At 39.4% G+C, this 26,113-nt stretch overlaps 1 protein-coding gene across 3 annotated transcripts in view; it reads right to left on the bottom strand.

Moving 5' to 3' along the window:
* ABCB1 (ATP binding cassette subfamily B member 1) overlaps positions 1–26,113 on the bottom strand; it is a 229,913-nt gene that overhangs the window by 73,280 nt on the left and 130,520 nt on the right. For all 3 annotated transcript variants that reach the window (XM_055137510.1, XM_055137666.1, XM_004602277.2), the window contains 2 exons: positions 23,852–23,903; positions 15,771–15,936 (listed from right to left, as the gene is read on the bottom strand). In XM_055137510.1, coding sequence (XP_054993485.1) covers positions 15,771–15,936; positions 23,852–23,903 — 218 coding nt within the window. The remainder of the gene's footprint in view (positions 1–15,770; positions 15,937–23,851; positions 23,904–26,113) is intronic.

Here is a 26,113-nt window from a genome sequence, read left to right as displayed (position 1 = left end):
TATGCCATTTAAGAATCATATTATATAATATTTAACCTAATCCAAATACCTCAGTAACTTTACTAATTTTAACCTCTGAACACTCAAGAACATTATAACGAAAAGTGATGGAACTAGGGAGATAGCTCAGGGGTTTGGGCACGTGTGTGCAAAAGGACCTGAGTTTGATCCTAGGCATCACATATCCCCTATGCAATATGCCTCTGGTGGTCCCAAACACTACTAGGCCCAAGCACAACTGTATTACTAGGCACAGACATTGAATTACCCAAACCAGTATTGCCTGGAGTAGCCCTCAACCCCCTGAGCACTGCTTGGGAAGACTCCCCCAACAATGGATAATGAGGACTGATTTGTGATCTCCTCCATGTTAAAATGAGATTATTTTGTAAGGATAGCTGTCACCCTATCTTTTTATTTAATTTTGTTGTTTGTTTTGGTTTGTTTTTTGTGGCCACACCTCCCATGCTCAAGGCTTATTCCTGGCTCCGAACTCAGGGATCATTCCTGGTGGAACTCAGGGGAGCATGGATCTGGTGATGCCAGGGATCAAACCCGGTTTGGCCACATGCAAGGCAAACACCCTATCACTACACTATGACTCTGGCCCCCAGTCAACTTATATTTTACAGAGTCTTGATGGACATGTTCTGGACACTGAGACACCTAGAATGAAAGTGTAATTCTTTCTAATCTCACTGTATGTCTTGTATGTCTGTGCAAGTAGACAATTGTTTCACTTTCAGATCCCAAATTTCACACGAAAGGGTGAACTATCACAAACTATCTAAAACAGTTTTTTTCTAAGAACTTTCTTCTTCTCTCTAACCCCATCCCCATGCCTTTTCTCACCATTTTGACAGTTGTAATAAGCTAGTAAATTTTTTAAAAAAGATAATTTTAGAGTAGTAAAGTTTAACAAGTAAATAAAACAGTGAGCTATGACAGGGTAGCTTGGGGATTAAAGGTCTCTCTGAGAGATACTAGATATAGCACCATCTTTTTTTTGTGGGGGTGGGAGAGTCATACCCTGCGATGCTCAGGGGTTGCTCCTGTCTCTGCACTCAGTAATTACTCCTGGCGGTTCTCGGGGGGCCATATGGGATACCAGGGATGGAACCCAGGTCGGCCGCATGTAAGACAAATGCCCTACCTTCGAGATTATATCTCTGGCCCTATAAGGCACCATCTTATGAAGTGATAGGATGGAAGATGGCCCCAGATCTAGAAGAAGGTGGAAGTGTTCAAAGACTGAAAGGAGATCGGTATAGCCAAAAAGAGCAGGTAATCAGTGATGAGGCTGATAATTCAGGCAGAGACCAGACCATATACAGGTCATTGCTGTCTGTTTGAACTTATTTCATGCTATGGAAAACCACTGGGGAAGATATGACCTGATTTGGTTTTTATTTTGTTTTTGTATTTTTTTAATTTTATGGGCAAGGAAAATATGTTTATAGTGAGCCTTCCGTAGACTTTTATCACTTGCATTTTAAAATTCTGTCTAATCTAATGTTTTTTGTATAGAAATTGACATGTCTTTGACAGTAAAGATTCTGTCCTATCACTTTTATGTTTTATTATTACCTCCTACCACTGTTGCTTATATTTCTGCTAGTGTATCACCTTGCTCAAGTTTTATATGCTTTTATTTATTGCATAAGGAGTTCCACCCAACAACTAATTAGAGTAAGTCTAAAGTTGATAAACTCCTATTACCTTGTCTGTCTGAAGTCCTTTTTTCTCCATTATATTTGAATGGCAATTTTAAGGGTAAAATATTTTAGTCTGGAAGCCTCTGTGTGTGTGTGTGTGTGTGTGTGTGTGTGTGTGTGTGTGTGTGTGTGAATTCTACATTCTTCTTAAAAGCCCTGGTAAAATTTCTTTCATTAACATAAAAGGCTGACAGTGGAACCTTTGTGTGTATTTATTTTTTCTACCTGGAAATACTCAATACTTATTTGTCATAGATGAAATGATTTAACAATGATATGTCTTGGAAAAGGTCATTTTAGATTAAGAAAATTGCTTTTTCTTGAATTGAGGTTGTTTAATTTTTTTAATAATAAATTTATTTATTTTTAATTAATGAATCACCATGAGGGTACAGTTACGGATTTATACACATCTGTGCTTATGCTTCCCCCATACAAAGTTCGGGAACCCATCCCTTCACCAGTGCCCATACTCCACCACCAGTAAACCCAGCATCCCTCCCATCCTCCCCAATCCCATCTCCCCCCACCCCACCCTGTTACTGTGGCAGGGCATTCCCTTCTGTTCTCTCCCTCTAATTAGCTGTTGTGGTTTGCAATAAAGGTGTTGAGTGGCCACTGTGCTCAGTCTCTAGCCCTCATTCAGCCCACAACTCCCTTCTCCCACATGGCCTTCGACTACATTATAGTTGGTGATCCCTTCTCTGAGTTGCCCTTTCCCCAGAATGTGAGGCTAGCCTCCTAGCCATGGAGTCAACCTCCTGGTAGTTGTTTCTACAATTCTTGGGTGTTAGTCTCCCACTCTGTTATTCTATATGTCATAGATGAGTGCAATCTTTCTATGTCTGTCTCTCTCTTTCTGACTCATTTCACTTAGCATGAAACTTTTCATGCCGATCCACTTAAATAAAAAATTTGTGACCTCCTTTTTTCTAACAGCTGCATAGTATTCCATTGTATAGATGTACCAAAGTTTCCTCAACCAGTCATCCGTTCTAGGGCATTCGGGTTTTTTCCAGATTCTGGCTATTGTAAACAGTGCTGCGATGAACATACATGTGCAGATGCCATTTCGATTATACATTTTTTGCCTCTCTGGGATATATTCCCAGCAGTGGTACTGCTGGGTCAAATGGGAGCTCAATTTCTAATTTTTTTAGAATCGTCCATATTGTTTTCCAGAAGGCCTGAACCAGTCGGCATTCCCACCAGCAGTGTAGAAGGGTCCCTTTCTCGCCACATCCTCTCCAACAGCGGTTGCTTTTGTTCTTTTGGATGTGTGCTAGTCTCTGTGGTGTGAGGTGGTATCTTGTGGTTGTTTTGATCTGCATCTCTCTGATGATTAGTGATGTAGAGCACTTTTTCATGTGCCTTTTGGCCATTCGTATTTCTTCTTTGGTAAAGTTTCTGTTCATTTCTTCGCCCCATTTTTTGATGGGGTTGGATGTTTTCTTCTTGTAGAGTTCAACCAGTGCTTTATATACCATTGATATCAACCCCTTATCTGATGGGTATTGTGTAAATATCCTTTCCCATTCTGTGGATAGTCTTTGGATTCTGGTCACTGTATCTTTTGCGGTGCAGAAGCTTTTTAGTTTAATGTAGTCCCATTTGTTGATCTCTGCTTTTACTAGCTTGCTTAGTTCTGTGTCACGTTTGAAGATACCTTTATCTTCAATATCGTGGAGGGTTTTGCCGACCTTGTCTTCAATGTACCTTATGGTTTGTGGTCTAATGTTGAGGTCTTTAATCCATTTTGATCTGACTTTTGTGCATGGTGTCAGGTCAAGGTCTACGCCCATTTTTTTGCATGTGGTTGCCCAGTTGTGCCAGCACCATTTGTTAGAGGCTTTCCTTGCTCCACTTCACATCTCTTGCTCCCTTATCAAAGATTAGATGATCATACATTTGGGGTTGTGTGTAAGGGTGTTCCACCCTGTTCCATTGGTCTACGTCTCTGCCTTTGTTCCAGTACCATGCTGTTTTAATTGTTACTGCTTTGTAGTAAAGATTGAGGTTGGGGAGGGTGATGCCTCCCATCGTCTTTTTCCCAAGAATTGTTTTAGCTATCCTTGGACGTTTGTTGTTCCATATGAATTTTAAGATTGCTTGATCCATTTCTTTGAAGAATGTCATGGGTATACTTATAGGGATCTCGTTGAATCTGTATAATGCTTTGGGGAGTATTGCCATTTTGACAACATTGATTCTCCCTATCCATGAGCAGGGTATATGTTTCCATTTCCTCATGTCCTCTTTTATTTCATGGAGTAGCGTTTTGTAGTTTTCTTTGTAGAGGTCTTTTACTTCCTTAGTTAAGCTGATTCCGAGGTACTTGATTTTCTGGGGCACGATTGTGAATGGGATTGTTTTTTTTATGTCCCTTTCCTCTGCCTCATTGTTTGCATATATGAAGGCCATGGATTTTTGGGTATTGATTTTGTAGCCTGCAACTTTACTGTATAAGTCTATTGTTTCTAAGAGTTTCTTAGTAGAGTTTTTAGGCTTCTCTAGATATAGTATCATATCGTCTGCAAATAGTGAGAGTTTGATTTCTTCCTTTCCTATCTGGATGCCCTTGATCTCTTTTTCTTGTCTAAGAGCTATCGCAAGTACTTCCAGTACTATATTGAAGAGGAGTGGTGAGAGTGGGCATCCTTGTCTTGTGCCTGATCTCAGAGGAAAGGCCCTTAGTTTTTCCCCGTTGAGGATAATGCTTGCCGTAGGCTTGTGATAGATGGCTTCGACTATCTTGAGGAAAGTTCCTCCAAACCCCATTTTGGCGAGGGTTTTCATCATAAAAGGATGTTGGATCTTGTCAAATGCTTTCTCTGCATCTATTGATATGATCATATGGTTTTTATCTTTGCTTTTATTGATATGGTGGATTATGTTGATTGATTTCCGAATGTTGAACCATCCTTGCATCCCCGGGATGAATCCCACTTGGTCGTGATGTATGATCTTTTTGATGAGTTGTTGGATCCTATTTGCCAGTATTTTGTTGAGGATCTTCGCATCGGTGTTCATCAGGGATATTGGTCTGTAATTTTCTTTCTTAGTGGTGTCTTTGTTTGCTTTTGGTATTAGGGAGATGTGTGCTTCATAGAAACTGTTTGGGAGATTTCCTGTTTTTTCAATTTCCTGGAAAAGTTTGAGGAAAACAAGCAGCAGGTCTTCTTTAAATGTTTGGAAGAATTCGCCAGTGAAACCATCTGGGCCTGGGCTTTTGTTTTTGGGGAGGTTTTTGATCACAGTTTCAATTTCCTTAACATTGATGGGTCTATTCAGGTATTCCAAGTCTTCTTTGTTCAGTCTTGGAAGATTGTAGGAATCGAGGAATCCATCCATTTCTTTTAGGTTCTCCTTTTTTGTGGCATATAGACTTTCGAAGTAGTCTCTAATGATCTTTTGAATCTCACTGGTTTCTGTTATGATGTCCCCCTTTTCATTTCTGATTCGATTTATTAGGGTTCTTTCTCTTTCTTTCTTTGTGAGTCTTGCTAGCGGTTTATCAATCTTGTTTATTTTCTCGAAGAACCAGCTCTTTGTTTCATTGATCTTTCGGATTGTCTTTTTGGTTTCCATGTCATTAATTTCTGCTCTAATTTTTATTATTTCTTTCCTTCGGTCTGGTTTGGGGTCCTTTCTCTGGTCCTTTTCTAAGGTCTTGAGTCGTGAAGTCAGGCTGTCTATGTGGGCCCTTTCTTCCTTCCTGAGGAATGCTTGGAGAGCTATAAATTTTCCCCTTAACACGGCTTTAGCTGCGTCCCATAGGTTTTGGCAGCTCGTGTCTTCATTCTCATTTGTTTCTAAGTATTTTTTTATTTCTTCCTTGATTTCCTTCCTGACCCACTCATTGTTCAACATTGAATTGCTTAATTTCCAAGTGTTTGACTTGATTCTCCGTGTCAGTGAGTGGTTAGCTTCTATCTTCAGCGCATCGTGGTCTGAAAAGATGGTTGATACAATTTCTATTTTTCCGATTCTATTGAGGTATGTTCTGGGGCCCAGTACATGGTCTATTTTAGAAAATGTTCCGTGTGCACTGGAAAAGAATGTGTATTCTTTCTTTTGGGGGTGTAAGGCCCTGTATAGGTCTATTAGCCTCTCTCTTCAATTTCTTCTTTCAGAGTCAGTGTTTCCTTGTTGAGTTTTGTTCTTGTCGATCTATCTAGAGGCAATAAGGCCATATTGAAGTCTCCGACTACTATTGTGCTGTTAGTGATGTCCTCTTTGAAGTCTGCTAGGAGTTGTTTTAAATATTTAGCTGGTCACTCATTAGGTGCATATATGTTTAAGAGTGTGATTTCTTCCTGTTGTACATATCCCTTGATAAACAGAAAATGACCTTCGCTGTCCCTTTTAATCTTTTTCAACCTGAAATCTATGTTGTCGGATATTAGGATGGCCACTCCAGCTTTTTTAAGGGGGTTGTTTGCTTGCAGGATTGTTTTCCATCCTTTGACTTTGAGTCTATGTTTACTCTGTTTGTTCAGGTGTGTTTCTTGCAGGCAGCAGAATGATGGGTTTAATTTCTGGATCCATTTTGCCACTCTGTGTCTCTTTATGGGTGCATTTAGGCCGTTGACATTGAGAGAGATTATTGTGATAGGATTTTGTGTCATATTTCTGTGGTATTTGTTGTTTTTATGTGGCTCCACCTTGTCTTACAGTAGCCCCTTTAGACCTTCTTTCAAGTTTGGTTTTGAGTCTATGAAGGACCTGAGCTGTTGTTTATCCGAGAAGTAGTGTATGGTTCCTTCGAGTTTGAGTGAGAGTTTAGCCGGATAAAGTATTCTTGGTGAGGCATTCATTTCGTTGAGTCTTTTCACTATGTCCCACCTTTGTCTTCGGGCTCGGAGGGTTTCCTCTGACAGGTCTTCTGTAAATCTGAGGGGTGCTCCTTTGTATGTAATTTCCTTCTTTGACCTTGCTGCTTGCAGAATTGTGTCTCTATCCATAGCATCCGTCATTCTGACTATGATATGCCTTGGAGTCTTTTTATTCGGGTCTCTTTTTGCTGGTACTCTTCGGACTCCTTGTATCTGGATGCCTGCCTTCTCCAGCTCTGGGAATTTCTTAGCAATGATGTCTTTGACTGTGTTTTTTTCATTGGGGTTACTTCCCTGTGGTTCTGGTACTCCAATGATTCTTATGTTGTTTCTCTTGAAGTCATCCCCCAGGGCTCTGATTCGCTCTATAGCCATTTTGAGGTCTTTGGCCATGATTTGTTGTTGTCTATAAGCTTTCTGCAGCTCATCTTCCAGGTCGCTGATTCTTTCTTCAGCTGTAGTCATTCTACTGTTGAGGGCATCTAGAGAGATTTTTAATTCGTCTACCGATTCCTTTATTTGTGTGACTTCCGTTCGTAGGTTTGAGATTTCTGTTCTCATTTCTTCCTGTATTTTCTTGGTGGACCGTTCCAGTGCTTCATTCATCTCCTCCCTTAGTTTATTGGATGTCTGTTCCATGGTTGCTTGGAGTAGGTCGACTCTCCTACAGATCTCCTCTCTGAATTGTTTATCTGAGAGGTCGTAGATGTGAGTAGCCCCCATTGATGTTTCTGGAATTTCTTATTCTCCCTCTCTTGGTGGAGGGGATTTTCGCTGCTTCCTCATATTGTTACGGAAGTATAGAGTTGGAGCTTTGTAGTTATTTATTCCTTTTTCTTCTTGTGGAAAGAAGGTTTTCTGATCGTGCTAAACTTCCCTTATTAACTGACAGCTTTTTTATAGTGTCAGACTAAGCTAATGGCTATTATGCGTGTTTGAGATCGCAAAAGTGAATTTTCAAAAAAATACAAGTACTGATTGAGCTGAGGTAACAAAGAATAACTGCGGCCGCTCTGAGAGGAGGCCACGCCCACTTTAGACCATGCCCACTAAGATACCACGCCCCAGTGTCTTCCTGCGAGGGCGGGCCGCAGTTAGGGGGCCAGGTCAGGAGCTGGGGCGCGGAGAACACGGGCTGGGGCGGCTGGAGGGTCTCGGAGAGTCCAGGCGGCGGGAAGCGGGGCCGGGAGGGCGTGGCCGAGGGTCGAGGTTGTTTAATTTTTACTGAAGTATTACTGCATTGTAACCTATAAATTTACTAAATGCATCATAAATCAACATCTGTACATATTCACATTAATTTCAAACAATTCCAAGTGAGTTAATATCTAAAGTCTAATTCCATCCTACACCTTATAATCTAACCTATTGCCAATCTACCCACCTTCTTCCCCCTTTCTTTTGGTAATGAATTTGATTTTATCACCTGAAAATTTATTTGTTTGGCTGGTTTGGCTTTGGTTTTGAGGTCATACCTGGCAGTACTTAGAACTTACTCTTTGTTTTGCCTCAGGGGCCACCACTGGTTGTACTCGGGAGCATATATGGTCTCAGGGATAGAATAAGGGTTGGCTACATCAAGGAAAGTAACAACCCCAATACTATCCCTCTGGCCCCTTCTGTAATTTCTTTATATACCACCTATGAGTGAAATAATACATTTTTTTGTTTGTCTTTCTTTCACTGACTTATTTCATTAAGCAAAATCTCATTCTGACATGGTGGTGTGTGTGGAAGCAAAGACAGGAGTTTAGAAAGCCATTGTTGTGGAGGCAAGAGATGAGAATGGTTCAAGACAAAGGTTCTAGCTGGGGAGACACCTGATGATACATAAGATGACCTTGATACTGCTGCCAGTTGATGGGAGAACAGCAAAGATCCTGGCATTAGACTCTTCTCCACATTTTTATTCAGAAGTCACCCTTTTGTTTTCAGGATTAACTTCTAAGATGATGTAAATTACACAGAGGAAGTCTCTGATTGAAAGAGTAAACCACTGATGCAAATAGTCCACAAGGTCCCAATTAGGCTCAGAAACCCTACAGTTCCAGTTTTTTTCAATCTCAATGCAGGAAACTCTAGGAACCATAAGAGAAACTTGGGCCTCCTGCCTCAATGATCAATTCTTCTGGTATCTGCCCAGGTTTGAACCTGTTTCTCAGTTGTGGGTGTGTGCAGGCTTATTGCTGGTGGCCAAGAAGACTTCAGGAACCAGAATTTCCCTGCCTGCTGCTTCCATGGCTCTTGTCTGAAGAACTGTGCCTCGTGGCTGACTTCCCTACACAACAATAAACCAATCTACGGATTCATGTCTTAGGGAAAGAAAGAACCTAAGGGGAAAATTTGCTTCAATTTTAGCTGGAGTTTGAAACTACACAAAAGTGGGCGGGGGGGGGGAAAATCCAAGCTGAAAGGTAAGACTATTGGCCCAAGAACTCTGCACTGTCTATGAGCAAGCAATCCCATCATAGGCACATTGCTTCAACTTCTTCTCAGCATTGGTCTCTGCATCAGAATGTTATGGGCTGGGCAGTAAAGATCAAACAGGAAGTAAATCAACTGCCTCGAATGAAGCTGCAGCAGTCATGACCCAGGTTCGAGTTCCTAGAACCACAAATGGTCTCCTGAGCACTGCTAGAGGTCACTCTTGAGTACAGAGTCAAGAACAGGCCTGAAGTACTTCTTCGTGTGGCCCAACCCCAGTCCCCAAAATAAAAATATGGGTTCGGAATATATAAGATCTAGGCTTTTTTTTTAACCTAAAAATCTTTCATTTTATTCACTTTTTAATTTATTTTTCCCAGATTGCTTAAGAACCTACATGAAGCAAATACTCTCTGCTTGTATTTCTTTTAAATTTTGTTTTGTTTGCTCTTTATACTATATTGCAGAAATTTAATTGCATCCAATATACTTTTTGGTCTGAAAAAGTATTCTGCCCATAGTTAAACCCTCCAATGAATAATAATTTATTTTCATATCTTATTATCATAAAAAAACTAGCCACATGTTACTTTTTACTTGAACCAACAAAACTTGTCACACTAAATTATACATTCTGAAATATCCTGTCATTACTTACTTGGCATTCAAGTTTATAAATACATTTCTATAAATTATCTCCAAATTTTTTCCTGCAATGGACAGTCTTGAACAATTGCAAAACAGCCCTCCCCCCACAAAAAAAAAAATCATGGAATTTATGAAGTACTTCAATTCTTTTAATGAATGTTTGTGGTTTGGGGCCACACATACCTGTGCTCAGGGCTCACTCCTGGCTTTGCACTCAGGGATCACTCCTGGCAGTGTTTGGGGGACCATAAAGAATGCCAGGGATCAAATCCATGAGGACCAAATGCAAGGCAAGAGCCCTACCCTCCCCAATCCCTGAAGCATTTCAATTCTAAATAACAGCTTACATTCCAGTTCAGATCAAAACCATCAAGCTGGGGCTGGAGCGATAGCACAGTGGGTAGGGCATTTGCCTTGCACGCGGCCAACCCAGGTTCAATTCCCAGCATTCCATATGGTCCCTGAGTGCAGAGCCAGGAATAACCCCTGTGCATCACCAGGTGTGACCCAACAAGAAAAAAAAAAGAAAAAAACCATCATGCTGACCTGAACGACAGAGAGTGATGTTGTCTGCATAAAACATCGAAGTCTTGAAACACATACAAGGTTTATGATTACCTTATTTGTTCAATCAAGTATTAAAAGAGAGGTGATTTTGAAAACTGGCATATTTTCATGTTTCTCACGTAAATTTTGAAACAGTGAAAGTGAGAATGATAAATATAATGATAAACACAAAAACAAACTAATGTAACTTTTCCCTCTGGATCTGAATTACTAACTTGTATTAGAAGTTGAGTGTTTCATGTTCTTTATTCCTGAGTCTAGGAGAATAAGCAAAACTACAACACAGTTAAGGTGAAAGAGAAAAGCCATCCACGAGCATGTGCCCTCGATGCACACTGATCCAACTGAGCCTTTCAAAATAATGAACCATCAAAAGTTCAATTAAACATTATCATTTAAAAAAAAACTGAAGTAACACAAATTATGTAACTGTGTTGCAGGGGTATGCGATTTTATGGTTTGGGGAGCTAACGAACGTGACACATGGAAAATCTGTGTCCTTAATTTCTGGATTAGTATGTTATCGTTGGCATCTTCCTTTCTGGGTATCCCCCCTTTTAGTGCACTGGGTTGAAACTCTGAATTATTACTGACTTGAGGCCAATAAAAAAATGACAATTACCTTATTTATACTTATTTCCAGGGAGTCTCAGGAGAATAAAGATAAATCATAAAATACTACAGAAATTCAGAACTTGGATAAAGTGATATGACAAAAGTGATATGACACAGCCAGATATTCCCTGAGTCTCTAGTCACCAGAGATTTTAAAGAAAAGGCAAATTCTAGCATAAAATAAGTATCAGGAAGTCAGGACACAAGAAAAACTGAACTAAATCAGTCTGTTCCTGTAAGCCAGCAGAAAAGAAATGTATGGGAGGTTTTCTGCAGCCACAGAGAAAGATCTATTCACTCAAAAAAGTCTTTAGAACTATATGGATATATCCAATGCATAATGTAAAACTCAAGAACTCAAAATTTTTAAGAGTACATTAGCAAATTTCAAGTTGTCTTTTCTTTTATATATATATTTTTTGGCTTTTGAGCCAGACCAGTGGTACCCAGGATTTACTTACTCCTGGCTCTATATTCAGGGATTCCTAGTAAGCACAGGGAACCATATAGGGTAGCCAATAATCCAACCCAGGTTGACCACATGCAAGGCAAACACCCTACCCACTGTTCTATCGATTTTTATGCTCCTAATCCAGGTTTTCCTAAGCAAATAATACTTCTTGCTTCTAACAGAAAGGCTCCAGCACTTAGTCTAGTCCCATGTAGAGGTAATAATGTTCTGCAAAGGGAAGCCTAAGAAGAATAGAGATCTGCAAAGGCCCCAAGTGTTAAGTAAGTTGGTTCTCTCTCCAGAAACAGCAAAAATTTTCTTGCCTTCCTCTCTTGACTCTGCGGTAAATTCACTGAAGGATAATTCAAGTAACCTTCAGGGTATTTGGAAGTCTGAATCTACAGATGAACAGATTAGTGACAGGGAATTTACTACACTTCTAGACTAAGAATTTCAGTAGAGATAGCATGCTGCCTTTGAAAAGGCACAGGAGGACAAATAGCAGATGAATGGCAATAAAGAGTAGTACAAAGAAAAGCATTAATTTTATGTAATATTTTGCAAATCATTCATTTGCTTCATAGAATATGTTTACTATGTGCATTAAGTACACCAAATTTGGTCATCCCCTCTTTGAAACCATCTATGATTCTAATATATTGAGTCAAAGGCATTCCACTCTTCTCCCAAATATTTTTTTGTGTTCTTGTATGTAGGATGACATTACTTTGTCCTTTCCCTCCTTGCCACAAGTAGCTTGTCCCGGTTTTCCCTGGAGTTTAGGCTTACCCCAGTCTCACCCATCAAGGTGTTCCCGAATCTCTCCCATCCCTTTGCTTAGCTATAATCACTTCTATGCTCTCTTCCCCAAAACAGTTAATCCACGGCTTTTACTTAATCTGACTCTGCTAATTTGCAAGGTCAGACCTTCCTAGGATACTGAATTTATATTATATAAGTTAATATTGCCTTTCTCCTCTTCCTGTGCCTTTTGAATAATTTACTTTAAAGCTATGTCTGTTTTGTATAGACACAAGAAGACAATATTATGTTTTTATAACTTGGGAATTAATTGGCCTCGAATATTATTCCCTCCCGGGCATCTGCTTTCTCCTTACTTAAGCCTCAGTTGCCCTCAGTTAGTAGCACCCCAAAGTAGGGTCCCCGACATGGGACGGGAAGGATCCAGGGCAAGCGGTGAGTTATGTGCTACCCTGGCATCGAGATGGGCCTGGCCAAAGTGCTTAATTCTTAACTATAAGTTAAGAGCTTGATCATAGACAAATGCTGTCATGATCCAATAGTAATTATGAGACTGGGACCCTGCCAGGGATAGGAAAGACTGATCTGGCCTGAGCACTGTAGTCTGAGATTGAGATGGCCCCAGGAGAGCAATTCTATAAGCTTTAATGCATCTCTTATTGTGTCCATACAAAATAATTAATATTATGAATTCTTATATGTTTGCTGGCTGAGGAGAAGAGAAACACATTCATGGGACTCCGCCCTTGGGTGGATCCTCCTGCTGAAAGAGAATTAAGTCCTAGGAGAAGCATCCCCTAAGGGAAAGGAACCTTACGCTATTGATGGTGACCACACCTATGTGTATGCCCCAACCCCCTCATGCTGTGGAGATTTAACTAGGCTGTAAGAGTGGGTTGCGGGGCCAGATCCACGGGGGCCAGATCCACAGATCCTGAGAGAGAGACGGAGAGCCGGGAGAGAAGCAGGGAGAGAGAATGAAATAAACTGATCGAGCAACCAGTCAGGCCTTCTTCCTTCCGTTGCCTGCCCTTGACCGACAGCACACACAGCGGTTCCGGGGCACCGAACGCGGGTGGTGAGACAGAGCCGCCCGGAGAGCCCGAGAGTGCTCGCGCCCCTGGCGAGCTTTAGTTTTTTACAGTTGTATATAGCACTAATTGTATCCAACTGCATTTGTTGATTCATTAGTCCATCCCTTCTGCTTAGCGGGACTGGAAATGAATAGTTAGGATATGAACAATGGTTGATGCATAAAAAGAATGGATTAATAGGGATTTCACTGACCATAATCACCATTCAATATCCTACCTCAGAAATTAGCAGCCTTTTTTTTCCCTGTCAAGTCCCAGATAATAAACCTTTTAGGTTGTATGTAGTAGCATTGTCATCACATTGTTCATCGATTTTGCTTGAGCAGGCACCAGTAATGTCTCCTTTGTGAGACTTGTTGTTACTGTTTTTGGCATATCGAATACGCCACGGACAGCTTGCCAGGCTCTGCCGTGTGGACGGGATACTCTCAGTAGTTTGCTGGGCTCTCCTAGAGGGATGGAGGAATCGAACCCAGGTCGGCCATGTACAAGGCAAACGTCCTACCCGCTGTGTTATCGCTCCAGTCCTATTAGGATGTATAGATGATAAATAATCTCTTTTTTGTCTTTTCTACTCTGCCACTGTGGGTTTAAATGCAGTCAAATAATATGTAAATGAATTGGGACAAGTGTGTTCCATTATCAGTTTTACTGAGGTTAACAGATACTAGAACTTCAGTTTCAAATAATATTCAAACATCATAACAAGGTAAAGTCAACAGTCATAGGAAGTGCTTCATTTAAAAACATTAATGTTTTAAAAATATATTAATGTTTCCTGAAAAGAGTAAAATTCAATTCCTATCTGAGAAAATTTAAAAATAAAGACAAGTGTTTTTCAACCAGGGGCTAAATGGCTCCCCATGGGCCTCCAACATATATCTAAGGGGACCACAGGTGAAAACTGCAGAAATGGGAGACCACAGGAAGAGAGAAAGAGGCCACTTAGTAGACCAGGGCTACCACAGGAAGAAAAACACAGGGGGCCACAATCTGAAAGAAAGGTTGAGAAAATCATTACAGACAACAGTTAATGTAAACTAACAAATATAGAGGCTAAAATATAGGTCAGTTGATTGGAACACAGGTTTTACATACAGAAGGCCCAGGTTTAATTCCCAGCAGTGTGTGGTTGAGGGACTGACAAGCACTAAGGTGGGAGTAGCACCTGATGTGGGCCTAAAATAAAAAAGGCATAACTAGGCGCAGCTCAAGCTAAGTTTACTGGTGGTCCATCAGAGTTCAGATCTATTAGTGTCTTGCATCCATTAACAGCATGCTCTTCCCAAAATGGACCAAGTTTTAGCACTTGAGTTCAACACCTGACGTTTAATGCAGCACACACAAGGGCATAAAATGATTCATGTAAACCCTCCTATACTATTAGATAAATGAGTGTGTCTGAACTTCACAACAAAGTAGAATCAGAATGAACATAAAAGTCAACATTAAATCCGTTGAGTTACCACACAGCACAGAAATATTTATTCTTCCATTATAGAGTGCTAAAAAGCTAACTTTACAAAAAATAACTTCCTTTTGGTGAATGATATAAAAGAGATGTGTTAGTTCAAAGGCTAGTGAAATACCTTTGCCAGGGACCTTTGAGTGCTACAAAGGGAAGTAATATATAAGAATTTTACATAATATTGAAAAATTTCCTCTACCCTCTTATTACCTGCACTTATATGTCAACTGAACTGAAGCAGTCTTGCCTCAGGGTAAGCCAATATGTTCTTTAGAACAAAAAATAAGCAAAATGCTACTAGGACCAACAAATGGGCATTAAAAGGATCTATAATGCACTCAAATTTAATGCATATTTCTGGGAAAAGGGTCTCTGTGAAAGCTAAGTGATATTACTTCTCAAATGTAGTCTAAAATATGCATTTTCAATATTTGTACCATCTGTCTGCAACTTATTTGTAAGCCTTTGAGCAATTCAGTTCATATCAGTCTATGCTTGGCCAAAGGTTATATTCAATCCTATTTGTTCATTTTAACATGTTTTAAAGTACTCAACTTGTAACATGTGTAAAATTAAATTTCTATTATTTATTGCCCAAACCTGTAATCCCTTCCTCACCTATGTGGATCATAATTTCAGTTTTTCAGACTAAAAATTTTAAACTTGGGCTGGAGAGATAGTACAGTGAGTTGGAAGAGTGGTTGACTTTGGTTTGAATCCTGACACCACATATGGTCTCCCAAAACCACCAGGAGTGACAGAGTTAGGTGTGAGCCCTGAGCACGACCAGAAACAGCAGAATTTTCAAAATTATTCTAAACCCTGCTCTCTTGTACTAATATTCAGTTTGTCAGAGAATCTCATAACTTTTATGCTTATTACTCAATTTGTTATGCAATCCTAATTTGGATAAATTAGGTTCCTATACCTCATTCTGATAATTTCTAAGTTACTTTGACTTCACATAAATTTCTTTCTCTACTTTTCTCTACTAGAACTTCACAGTACATTCTAAATGCTTATAAATAATAGCTTCACAAACTCATTATAAATATGGACTATAGCACAGAACTTGCATCTCCAATTGTACTACACACTCTAGCCCGATATTCAGTAAGGGCTCCACAAACATCAATCTAAATGACTGCTCTTTAAGTGTTGATGAAATCAGTACCAATAAGCAATACCAACCTGGAGTATTATTTGAAGTTCCATTTGGTCTGTTTTCTGCATATGCAAAGCTATCTGTCATATCTCCAAAGATCAGCATCATTAGGGGGAGTCCAGCTCCGTGAATGATGGCAGCTAACGTCCCCAGTGCCATATATAACTTCTCAAGCCAATTTGAATAACGAAACTGAAGAAAAAGTAGAGTAGTAGCAATTAAGAAACAAGTTTTATTTTTAATAGTTTGATCTACTTTTAAAATATATCTAGAATCCAAACATTTTTTTCCGATAACTACTGCTCCCACCCTGGTCCAAGAGAAATAAGCTATTAGAATAGCTTAACTCGAAATGATCATTTGAGACCTTCTTCATATTGGACCACGCAGTCTTTTCATACAAGAAATTTACTAAGATGAACGGTACATTCTGGAAAACTTTAAAAGTCTTTAGTGATTCACAAATTAAAATATAGGGCAGTATTTGCTCTGATTTTCAGTAATAGAAGTCACTTTCGATTAACAGATTGTGGGAGCATTTTCCCTGTAGCATGTAGGGGCCTAAAGGTTACTCCTGGCTATGTGGGACTTAAGACTTGATGTTCAACATATTTTAATACCCTTTAAGCTATATACCAGACTGTAATTTTTTTTTAATGAGACACTGTGATTTATAAAGGCATTTACAGCTGAGTTTCAGGAGATGTTCCAACAGCAACATTATCACTAATTTCCCAGCTCCAATGTCCCCAGTTTCCCTCCATACCCCCAGCCTGTGTCATTAACAAGCACATTTTAAAGTTTGGTTGTTGTAGTTTAGATTTCATGCTTTCAGTTTCACTGGCTCTGTGGTTCAGATATACAGATATAACACAGCTCACAGCACCAATGTGAACAAGACCCTTTCTCCCTGCCCCTCTTATCTCCTGTTTGCCTCGTCTAAACTCTTCCCCTTAGTTTCTTCCCTTCTTTGTCCTCAGTTCTATAGTCTCAGAACCAGAATAATCTATTCATCCCTTTGATACCTTGAATTCCCTTGTCCTGTTATTCTCCATACCACAGAAAAGTGAGATTACCCAATATTTGTCCTTCAGACTAACTTTACATAACATGTTGTCCTTCAATTCCATCTAAATTGCAGTGAGATTACATGATTTCATAGGCAAAAAAGCATGTAATTTGCTAAAAGATTTTTAATCAAGAAGAATATTGATGGGACTCAAAGCAATACTACATCAACATGGAGAGTATCATGCTAAGTAAAATGAGTCAGAGAGAGAGGGAAAGACATAGAATGACTGCACTTGATATTATGAGGACCACAGATGAGAGTTACAAACTGCAGCAATGGAACTCGAGGGTGCTCTCAGGAAGGTGGGCGGCACCAGCCCCCGATGGCCTCGGAGATGTGATCCCGGGGGCTGCACATGTGCGGCCTCTCCGCAGCTGCACGAGCATGACTCCAGAGGCCAGCTAAACTACTTTTGGTACCGGCAGCTCCTTGCAGAGTGTCTCCAGACTGAGAATTAAGCCGCAGCCCCATGCCTGCCCAGGAAGGGAAAGGTTTTTCCTCTCGACTTTTCCTTGCGGGGAGGAGGGGAGGGGAGGGCGTGGTGACCGCCATATTATGAGGACCACAGATGAGAGTTACAAGCTTGAAATGATCCAATATCTGGAAGAAATTTCCCTGGACTTAGTTGCTAAAATACAGAAATCCAAGACCTCATATCTCTTCACAACAAGTCTGACTCTAGTGGGGAACTCCTAACAATAATAGTGAGGCTTTTGTTGAAATATTTAATATAATCAAAGTAAAGAGAAAGTAAAGTGAAATTTATCAGTTGGGGGGGGCGCGGGGGCGGGAAGGGAGGTATACTGGTTTGTGTGGTTTTTTGGTGGTGGAATATGGGCACTGGTGAAGGGATGGTTGTTACAGCGTTGTATAACTGTGACTTAAGCCTGAAAGCACTGTAAGTTTCCACATGGTGATTCAATTAAAAAAAAAAAAAAGAATGACTGCACTTATTTGTGGAATATAAAGTAATATAATGGGTGACTAACACTCAAGGATAATAGAGATAAGGCCAGGAGGATCGCTCCACGGCTTGGAAGCCAGCCTCACATGCTGGGGGAAAAGGCAGCTGGGATAGAGAAAGGACCAATAAGTGAATGATGCTTGGAGGGCTAACAGAGATGTATGCTGAAAGCAAACTACAGACCAAGCATGATGACCATTTACTACCTGTATTGCAAACCATAACACTCAAAAGGAGAGAGAGAGTAAAACGGAATTGTGCCTGCCACAAAAGCAGAGAGGGGGAGGCACAGGGGGAAAGAGGAGGGAGTGGGGAGAGAGTGGGGGGAAGGATACTAGGAACACTGGTGGTGGAGAATGGGTACTGGTGGAGAGATGGGTACTGGATCATTGTATGACTGAAATGTAATCACTAAAGTTTGTAAGTCTGTAACTATCTCATTCAAAAGAAATAAATAAATAACAAATAAAAAATGAAAAAAAAAGAGCAAAACTACAGTGGGTAGGATACTTGCCTTATACACAGGAATATGGGTTCAATCTCAGACAATCCCTCTATGGCCCCATGAGCCCTGCCAGGAGTGATCCCTGAGCACAGAGCCAGGAGCATAATAAATGGGTGAGGCCAAGAAAAAAAAAAAAAGGAAAGAAAAATCTTAACTACCAAAGGCCACTCTGAGGACACCATTGAGGAGATATATTTTGTTGCTTTAAGAAAATTTAAAACAGGGCATGAGATAGTACAGTCAGCGGGTAGGAAGCTTGTACTGCATGCAGCCCAAGTTGCTTCAATGCCTATCACCTCAAATGGTTACCTGTCAGGGAAAAGAGGATCCCTGAGTGCAGAATAAGAAGGAAGTCCTGAGCACTGCTGGGTTTGGCCCAAAAATCAAACAGAAAACAACAGCAACAACAATAAAGTTTAGAGCAAAGATCTTGTCTCATGGCATTAGCTTAAATGTGAAATGAACACAATTAAGTCACAATAGTGATGGGAAAAGGAATGCATTAAATGCATGATTCCTCAAAAACAGTTTTTCTGAGATGACAGATCATAGTTCCATGTATTCTGTTCCATAATGATGGAATACAAAGGATGACCCATAATTTTCTAGATTAAACAAGTAGGCCCAAAGCAATCATCAGGATATTTTTAGGAATTAAGAGTAACAGAAAAAAATGACAATGAAGTAAACAGTTCAAAAGATGTAACGATGGGGCTGGGGCCAGTGGGCAGAGTGCTAGCTTGCCTTGCACAAGAAGCCAACCAGATTCAATCCTAGAACACCATATGGTCCCAAGTACAGCCAGGAGTGCTCCCTGAGCAAAGCCAGAAGTAAGCCCTGTGCACCATGGGCTGTGGCCAAAAAACAAATAAAATCAAGCGATATAAGAAGTGAGGCTGGTATTTAGTTATGCATGGGTCCAGAAATTGAGAAAAGAAGAGAAAAAGATTCTTAGAACCTCGAGTAGGAACTGTCTTGCTGACTACATAATTTTAACTCTATGAGACTTTGGCTCCAGAATGGTAAGATAATAAATTGGTGCTGTTTTAAACTAGTAAGTTAGTTGTACTTTGCTATAGCGGCAATAGGAATGAATATACAGCATGAGGTGGGGCCTGCGGAAGATAAGGGGCGTGAGGTGGAGAAGGACTGGCCAGGTTAGAACAAGTCAGAAGGTGAGGTTGAAGATGATTAAATAGGAAGTTACAACTTCACACATGGGAGTTCACCCAGATAATAAGTCCAAAGGACAAGTATAATTAAAAAGAACAAGGGTTATTGGGACTGATGAGGCTAAATAAGGTTAAGTTTAGAAGTCATTAAAATGGTTACCAAAACAGAATAATTCTAGTGAGCATTGAGCAAATGGAGTGAAAGCAATAAAATGCCAAAATCTCCAGAGAAGAAGCAAAACTAAACAAGAATTTATAGTGAATACCACTGAATATAAAGAAAAAATACTGTAGTGACAGGACTATGAGAAAACAATTCTGTATGAAAACAGTTTGGAAAATGCCAATACTGACTCCTAAGATAAGGGATTGATGGCTTCTTCACAGGCAATGACAAGATCTATAAAGAGAGCCAGGAGGAAATTTAGTGTGGCATCACAGAAGTCAAGAGAAAAAAATAAGTTTTTCAGACTGGGTCAAGTACTACATAAAGGTCAATATTAAATCCAAACATGTCCACTAAATTTGGTAAATGATGGAGTCAAACGCCAGTTTATAATTTGTTAGGAATTTGTTATGACTTGCATGAGAAACAGAATACAAAGACAACTCCAGTGTATGAAGCCAGATAAAGAATTTAAAAATTAAAAAATTTCAGATTAAAAAATTTCAGTGAAAGTAAGAGATATTGATGTGTAAATGCCAATGGGAAGACCCAGTTGAGAGGGAAAGATAATAGATACAAAAAAAAAAGAAAGAAAATGATGTAAGGTTCTGGGAAGATTGAAGACACAGAAGTCAAAGAACAAATTTGTGATTAATTTTAAGAACCAGACAATGCCTCTATTATAAAAATAGGAAGAAGTTGATGGGAAATCAATAGGCATAGAAGCTAAAAATCCAGAGAGAATAGTGAGCAAATTAAAAAGAGAGGAAATGGATGGTTAATTCACTTAATTCTCTTCCACATATTTTGGAAGAACAGTTCTGTGTAACAATATCTCTAGGCAAGTGGGTGAGTGGATGACTGAGGTAAAGGGAAGATAAAGATTATTGCAGTTATGAAGGTCAAAGAACAGATATCCATAAAATGCCATAAAGGTTATCCAAGATAACAGGAGGATCGGGACAGAAAGGGAAAGACACTGATCCAGGTGGTAAAGTCTTTAATGATCAAGAAATGACTGTGTGGTCAGAGGATATCAGTATCAACAAAGAACACTATAATTCCAGGTAGATAAATGTTTAATCAATTGAAGTCTAGTCAAAACAGGAGGAGACTGAGGCAAAGCCTAAGTGTCCCTATGTGACTAGGGGCCCTGGGACCTTAATGCAGTCCTGAACTGCTCTGGATCTGCTTCTTCAATAAGCCCCCACAACAAATTAAGTTAAATAACACACAGATAATTAAGTTAAATAACACAGAGAAGTGTTTAATAAGAGTCAGCACAGTGGAAACCTCTAAACTCTATTATAATTTTGTACAAATCGGCATTTCAATAAAATACATAAATCAGAGAACTCAGAGTTGAATCTTCAGCAGGATTCTGTGATGGAACTTTAAGGCCAAGTGCTTTCTTTGCCTTATTTCAAGGCCTCCCACCTGCCCACTTTAGATTTTATTCTACTTCTAAGCTCTGTAACTGTTGAAACAAGTTTTGATACAAATAGAGGCAAGTGGGAAAGTTTGAGTCTTTTGTATTATTTTGGTTTGTTTTTTGGTCTTCACCTGGGGATGTTCAGGGGTTAGTCCTGGATCTGCATTTAGGAATAACTGATGGCAGTGCTAGAGGGATCGTATGTGGGGCCAGGAAGAGGGCTCAGAGCTGGAGTTCTGCATGCTAGAATCCTGGGCTTCATGCCCAGCACCATAGTCTCCCCTCAAGCACTTCTAAGAATAGCCCAGAGTACTGCCAAGTTTAGCCTTAACAAAACACTCCCCAAATTTCTTAATAATCAGTTCTGCAATAGTTATTTGGTTGATCTAGTTTCTGTTTGTTTGGATTCGGGCTAGAGCGATAGCACAGCAGGTAGGGCATTTGCCTTGCATGAGGCCGACCCGGGTTCGATTCTTCCGCCCCTCTCGGAGAGTCCAGCAAGCTACCGAGAGTATCTCGCCCGAATAGCAGAGCCTGGTAAGCTATCCGTGGCATATTCAATATGCCAAAAACAGTAACAAGTCTCAAAATGGAGACGTTACTGTTGCCCACTTGAGCAACTCAATGAGCAACGGGATGACAGTGATAGTGACAGTGTTTGAATTTACCGAGACTTACAATTTTACAATACTGTCCATGAGTTTCATGAATACAACATTCCAACACTACCACCCCAACAAAATAATTTTTCTATTCTACAAAATTAGGATAAAATAGCATATATCAGAAAGAGATTAAGGATTAAATGAGTCATTATGGAGTATTTCAAACATCACTGACATCTAACATTATACATATCAACACTGAAATTCCCGATGGTGGGCCAAAGACAGAGATTGCAGAATTTGCCTTGCATCCTTCCATCCTGCCTACCAGTCTGAATTCCTAGTACCACATAAGGTCCCTTGAGTCACTCCTGAGCACAAAACAAGGAACAGTCCCTGAGCACCACTCAGTGTGGCTTCAAAACACGTAAGCACTGTAGCACTGTCGTCCTATTGTTCATCATCGATTTGCTCGAGCAGGCACCAATAACGTCTCCATTGTGAGACTTGCTGTTACTGTTTTTGGCATATGGAATACGCACGGGTAGCTTGCCAGGCTCTGACATGTGGGCAGGATACTCTTGATAGTTTGCTGGGCTCTCCGAGAGGGACAGAGTAATCGAACCTAGGCCAGCTGCGTGCAAGGCAAATGCCATTTAAAAAAGTAAAAATAACTCCAGATTCTAATTTTTTTGGTATCTTTATACTGATATTAACTCTCTATATTAAATCTGTTCTAAAACTAAGTTTTAAGCTATAAAATAAAAACTTACAAAAGATAAAATGTTTTGCTATCAGAATTACTCAGTTGAAATGAAATCTTGAAAAAAACCCTTATCTTAAGATAAATAATCTTTCAATACAAAACACTAAGAATTAAACCTAAACCAACCAAAACTATTAACTGGTCAACGAGATTGTCTCTGAGAATAACCCGAATGTATATAAGCACATCTCCCCAAATTTCCAAAGAAACTTGAAATAGAACAAAAGAGAGACCCAGAGACAGAACAATTGCAGTGGTACAAGAAGAAAATTATACAAAATAACCACAGAAAGCTGTGTGAAAAAAAATCCAGCAACTGTTTTCTATAACTAATTTTGCATTCAGTTCCCTAATATCCATATCACATGATATACCATGTGTTTACCAAAGTAGGTGATGCCAACCCCCACCCCACCCCAGAACCCCTACCTCATCCTCCTCATCCCCCAACACCCCCCAACAAAGTGCACAGGAATGATCCAGCTCCAACAGGGGGTTGTAGTAGTTGTGGATGCAACTGGGAGGCATTCTCTGTTCACTTAAAGAAGGTTGATCCCCAGGGTACTGCTGAATAATTTTTTTCCAAAAAGAGGGTGGTAGGCCAAATAAATTTGTAAATTTCTTAAATATACATCCTGCCCACCACTTCCCCCCCCCGCCCCCCCCACACACATGCATACGTTTTTAAAATGTCTGATCTGTAGGGCTAGAGTGATAGTACAGCAGTAGGGTGCTTGCCTTGCATGTGGCCGACCCATGTTCTATTCTTGGCATCTTATACGCACTCCGCCATGGCCAGGAGTCGTTCCTGGGTGCAGAGTCGGGAGTTGGCCCAGAACTTCGCTAGGTGTGGCCCCCAAACAAACAAAAAAAATCCCAAAAATGTCTGGTGTGAATTGACATTTGACTTGACAGAACGATTTTGAGTGCCAGACTTAATTGGTTTGGCAGTCTTTCAGGCTCCAATCCCATGGTACATTTTAGTCTACACTCTTAGGGGGAAATATTTCACACCAGAGCCAAGGAGAAAGCTCGACAAGATAGAATGGAAGCTTTTCAGGCAGGAAGCCCAGGTTTCTATTTTTAACTGCCACCTGGGAAAGGCACCACAAAGACCCCAAGAGCACTATGCCAGGAGAAGCCCTGAGCACTGTCAAGAGTGGCCCCAAGAGAAAAAATTCAGATAGATATACTTTGAACCAATTACATCTCTGAAACCCACACCTAAATCCATGTGTGACTGAAGTAAAGTGAAGGGGCTGGAGTGATAGTACAGCAGGGAGGGCATTTGCTTTGCACACGACCAACCAGGGTTTGATCAGGAGTAATCCTGAGCATTGCCAGGTTTGACCAAAAAAGAAAAAAAAAAGGTAAAGAAAAGTTAAATTCACAAGTATCCTGAATAATGAATAAATTCAGACATACCATTGCAAAAACACCAACAGTTGGTTTCTTTTCTTCCTTCCCATCTTTTTTGCTGAAAAAATAAAAATTTTATTACACAAAACTTTAGAAATTAGACATTTCTAATCACTATTTATGTATCTTTAATTGAATAATAAAATACCATATCTTTATCATTCAGCAAAGAAACAGGTTAACAACATTATCCCATTTATGAAGTTTAAATATAAATACATATATACAGGTATCATTTGCAATTGAGAGATCCATCAAAATATTTCCTTCCTTGTAGTTTTGGTATTTCCTAATCTTCTATTATTAATATAAACAAAAACAAACAACTTTAGCAATTACAAAATATAAAAAGACAGATTCCTGTTTTTATTTATTATTAGAAAATTATTTATTCTCTCTATAATCTATATCCTTATCACTTAAGTAATTCTAACAATAGGTATTCTCCTATCTTTACTTCTAATGAAGATTAATGGTAATCAGATGCTCAGTGTAAGCTCACGCAAAAAGAAAAATAATTAAATTACTCTCTGAGCAAATCTAATTCTGAAAGGATGTCTGGAGCTCTAGATGGACCATTATGGAAAGAAATGAAATTTTTAAAAAATGAAATAAAAAAACCCCTATGGTCAAAAAGATGCTTCATGACCGTCAAAAAGCTGTCCTTAAGCACAAGGTCAGTTGTTCTATTTAGCCCATAACCAAGTGACCTGAACCCTATAACCGGTTTTCCACTCTTTTTAACTGCCACCTGGAACAAGAAAGCAAACCAACCATAACCAGTCTTGCACCTATATTCAGTATGAACAAACATAAGACTTTCAGAAAAAGAATCAGATTATTTTTACACAGATTTTCCAAGTTCATAAAAGCAAATTAATCTTTGTTCTTTACGCTAAGGGAGGTCAGAGCTGAAAAGACTTCTCAGAGGGGGAAAAAATACAGAGTTTACTCTGTATTTGGTTCTAAAGAGATGTTAAACAGATGTGAAAATACACAAAGTATATAAACATAACCCTTCAAGTTGTGTTTCACAATATCCCCAGGAAAAGAGCATGGTTTCAGGGTCCCTGAACCAGAGCAAAAGAAAAATAGTCACATAAAATTGAGTTATAGTAAGTTTTCTATTTTATTATGACATTTTTTAAAACTGTTGCTATTCTGGAGAATTTGTATTATCGTAGGCCCAGATGCTGGCTAAGATAATAATTATCTCTCGTTATAGGATGTCATTTAATCTTATCTTAACCTCTGGAAGGCCGGGACATTTTTGTCCTTTAAGAAAACTGTAAACAAAATAAACTAACTCACAAAATGTCACAGCGCTAGACAAGGCCAAGATGAAAAGTCTAGCCCCTGAACTGAAGAGTCTATCCCATCAACACCAAGATATATGGTACAATCTCAAGACTTTTGAGATCCTTCCTGCACTGCATGGAAATGCTACCACTCAGACCCTCACACCTTCTAGATTACTTATTATCTCTGTCAGCTCTGGGCAAAAGCCATGTTGCTCATTACATATTTTTAACAAATAATGTTATTTACGAACACAGGAACTCTAAAAGGCACTATTATCCAAACAATACCTACAGCTTTCTTTATAATTCCAAGTTCAATTACAGACTTTAATTGACAAAGATTAAAATCAATGTTGATGAACAGTTTAGTAACTTGAACAAATAGCAATTAGAAAACACGACTATAGCTACTAAGGTAACGAATAACAAATGAAAATAAACATAGATCAAGATAAATTTGTCTACCTTTTTTTATCACATAGCCTCAGTACTTCCTACTCCAATATTCTTAATTGTTTATGCCCTAAGTATACCCTTAAGTGTCTTAAGTAATTACAGGAACAAAGTTTTTAGAAAAAAATGATTCACAGCAAAAAGGAAAATATCCACCCTTATACTCTATAGAGTACTTTTTCTTTTTCGTTATGTGAAGAATTTTTTACTATGAGAACTTCCCAATAAATAGAACAAGTGAAAGGCTAGTAATAATCACCCATATAAAATTGACCTAGATGCAACAATAAATATCTTATGCATATTTTCTTTATAAGTAAATATACGATATCACTGTTAAGATTTTGCTGGACCTTTGAAAGTAATGTCAAAGATCATGCCACTGAACATGAATACCTACCATTATCACACTGAAGAAAATTAATAGCCATTTTGATATCTCCTAATTCTCACATTTCTTATAAAGTTTTCCATAGGTTTTATAGGTTTTCCTTTTCAGGAAGGTAACAATCAA

Source organism: Sorex araneus, chromosome 1 (assembly GCF_027595985.1).
Source record: "Sorex araneus isolate mSorAra2 chromosome 1, mSorAra2.pri, whole genome shotgun sequence".
Lineage (NCBI taxonomy): Eukaryota > Metazoa > Chordata > Mammalia > Eulipotyphla > Soricidae > Sorex > Sorex araneus.
Note: the sequence above shows the minus strand (reverse complement) of the source record. Positions and strands in the feature narration are given on the sequence as shown.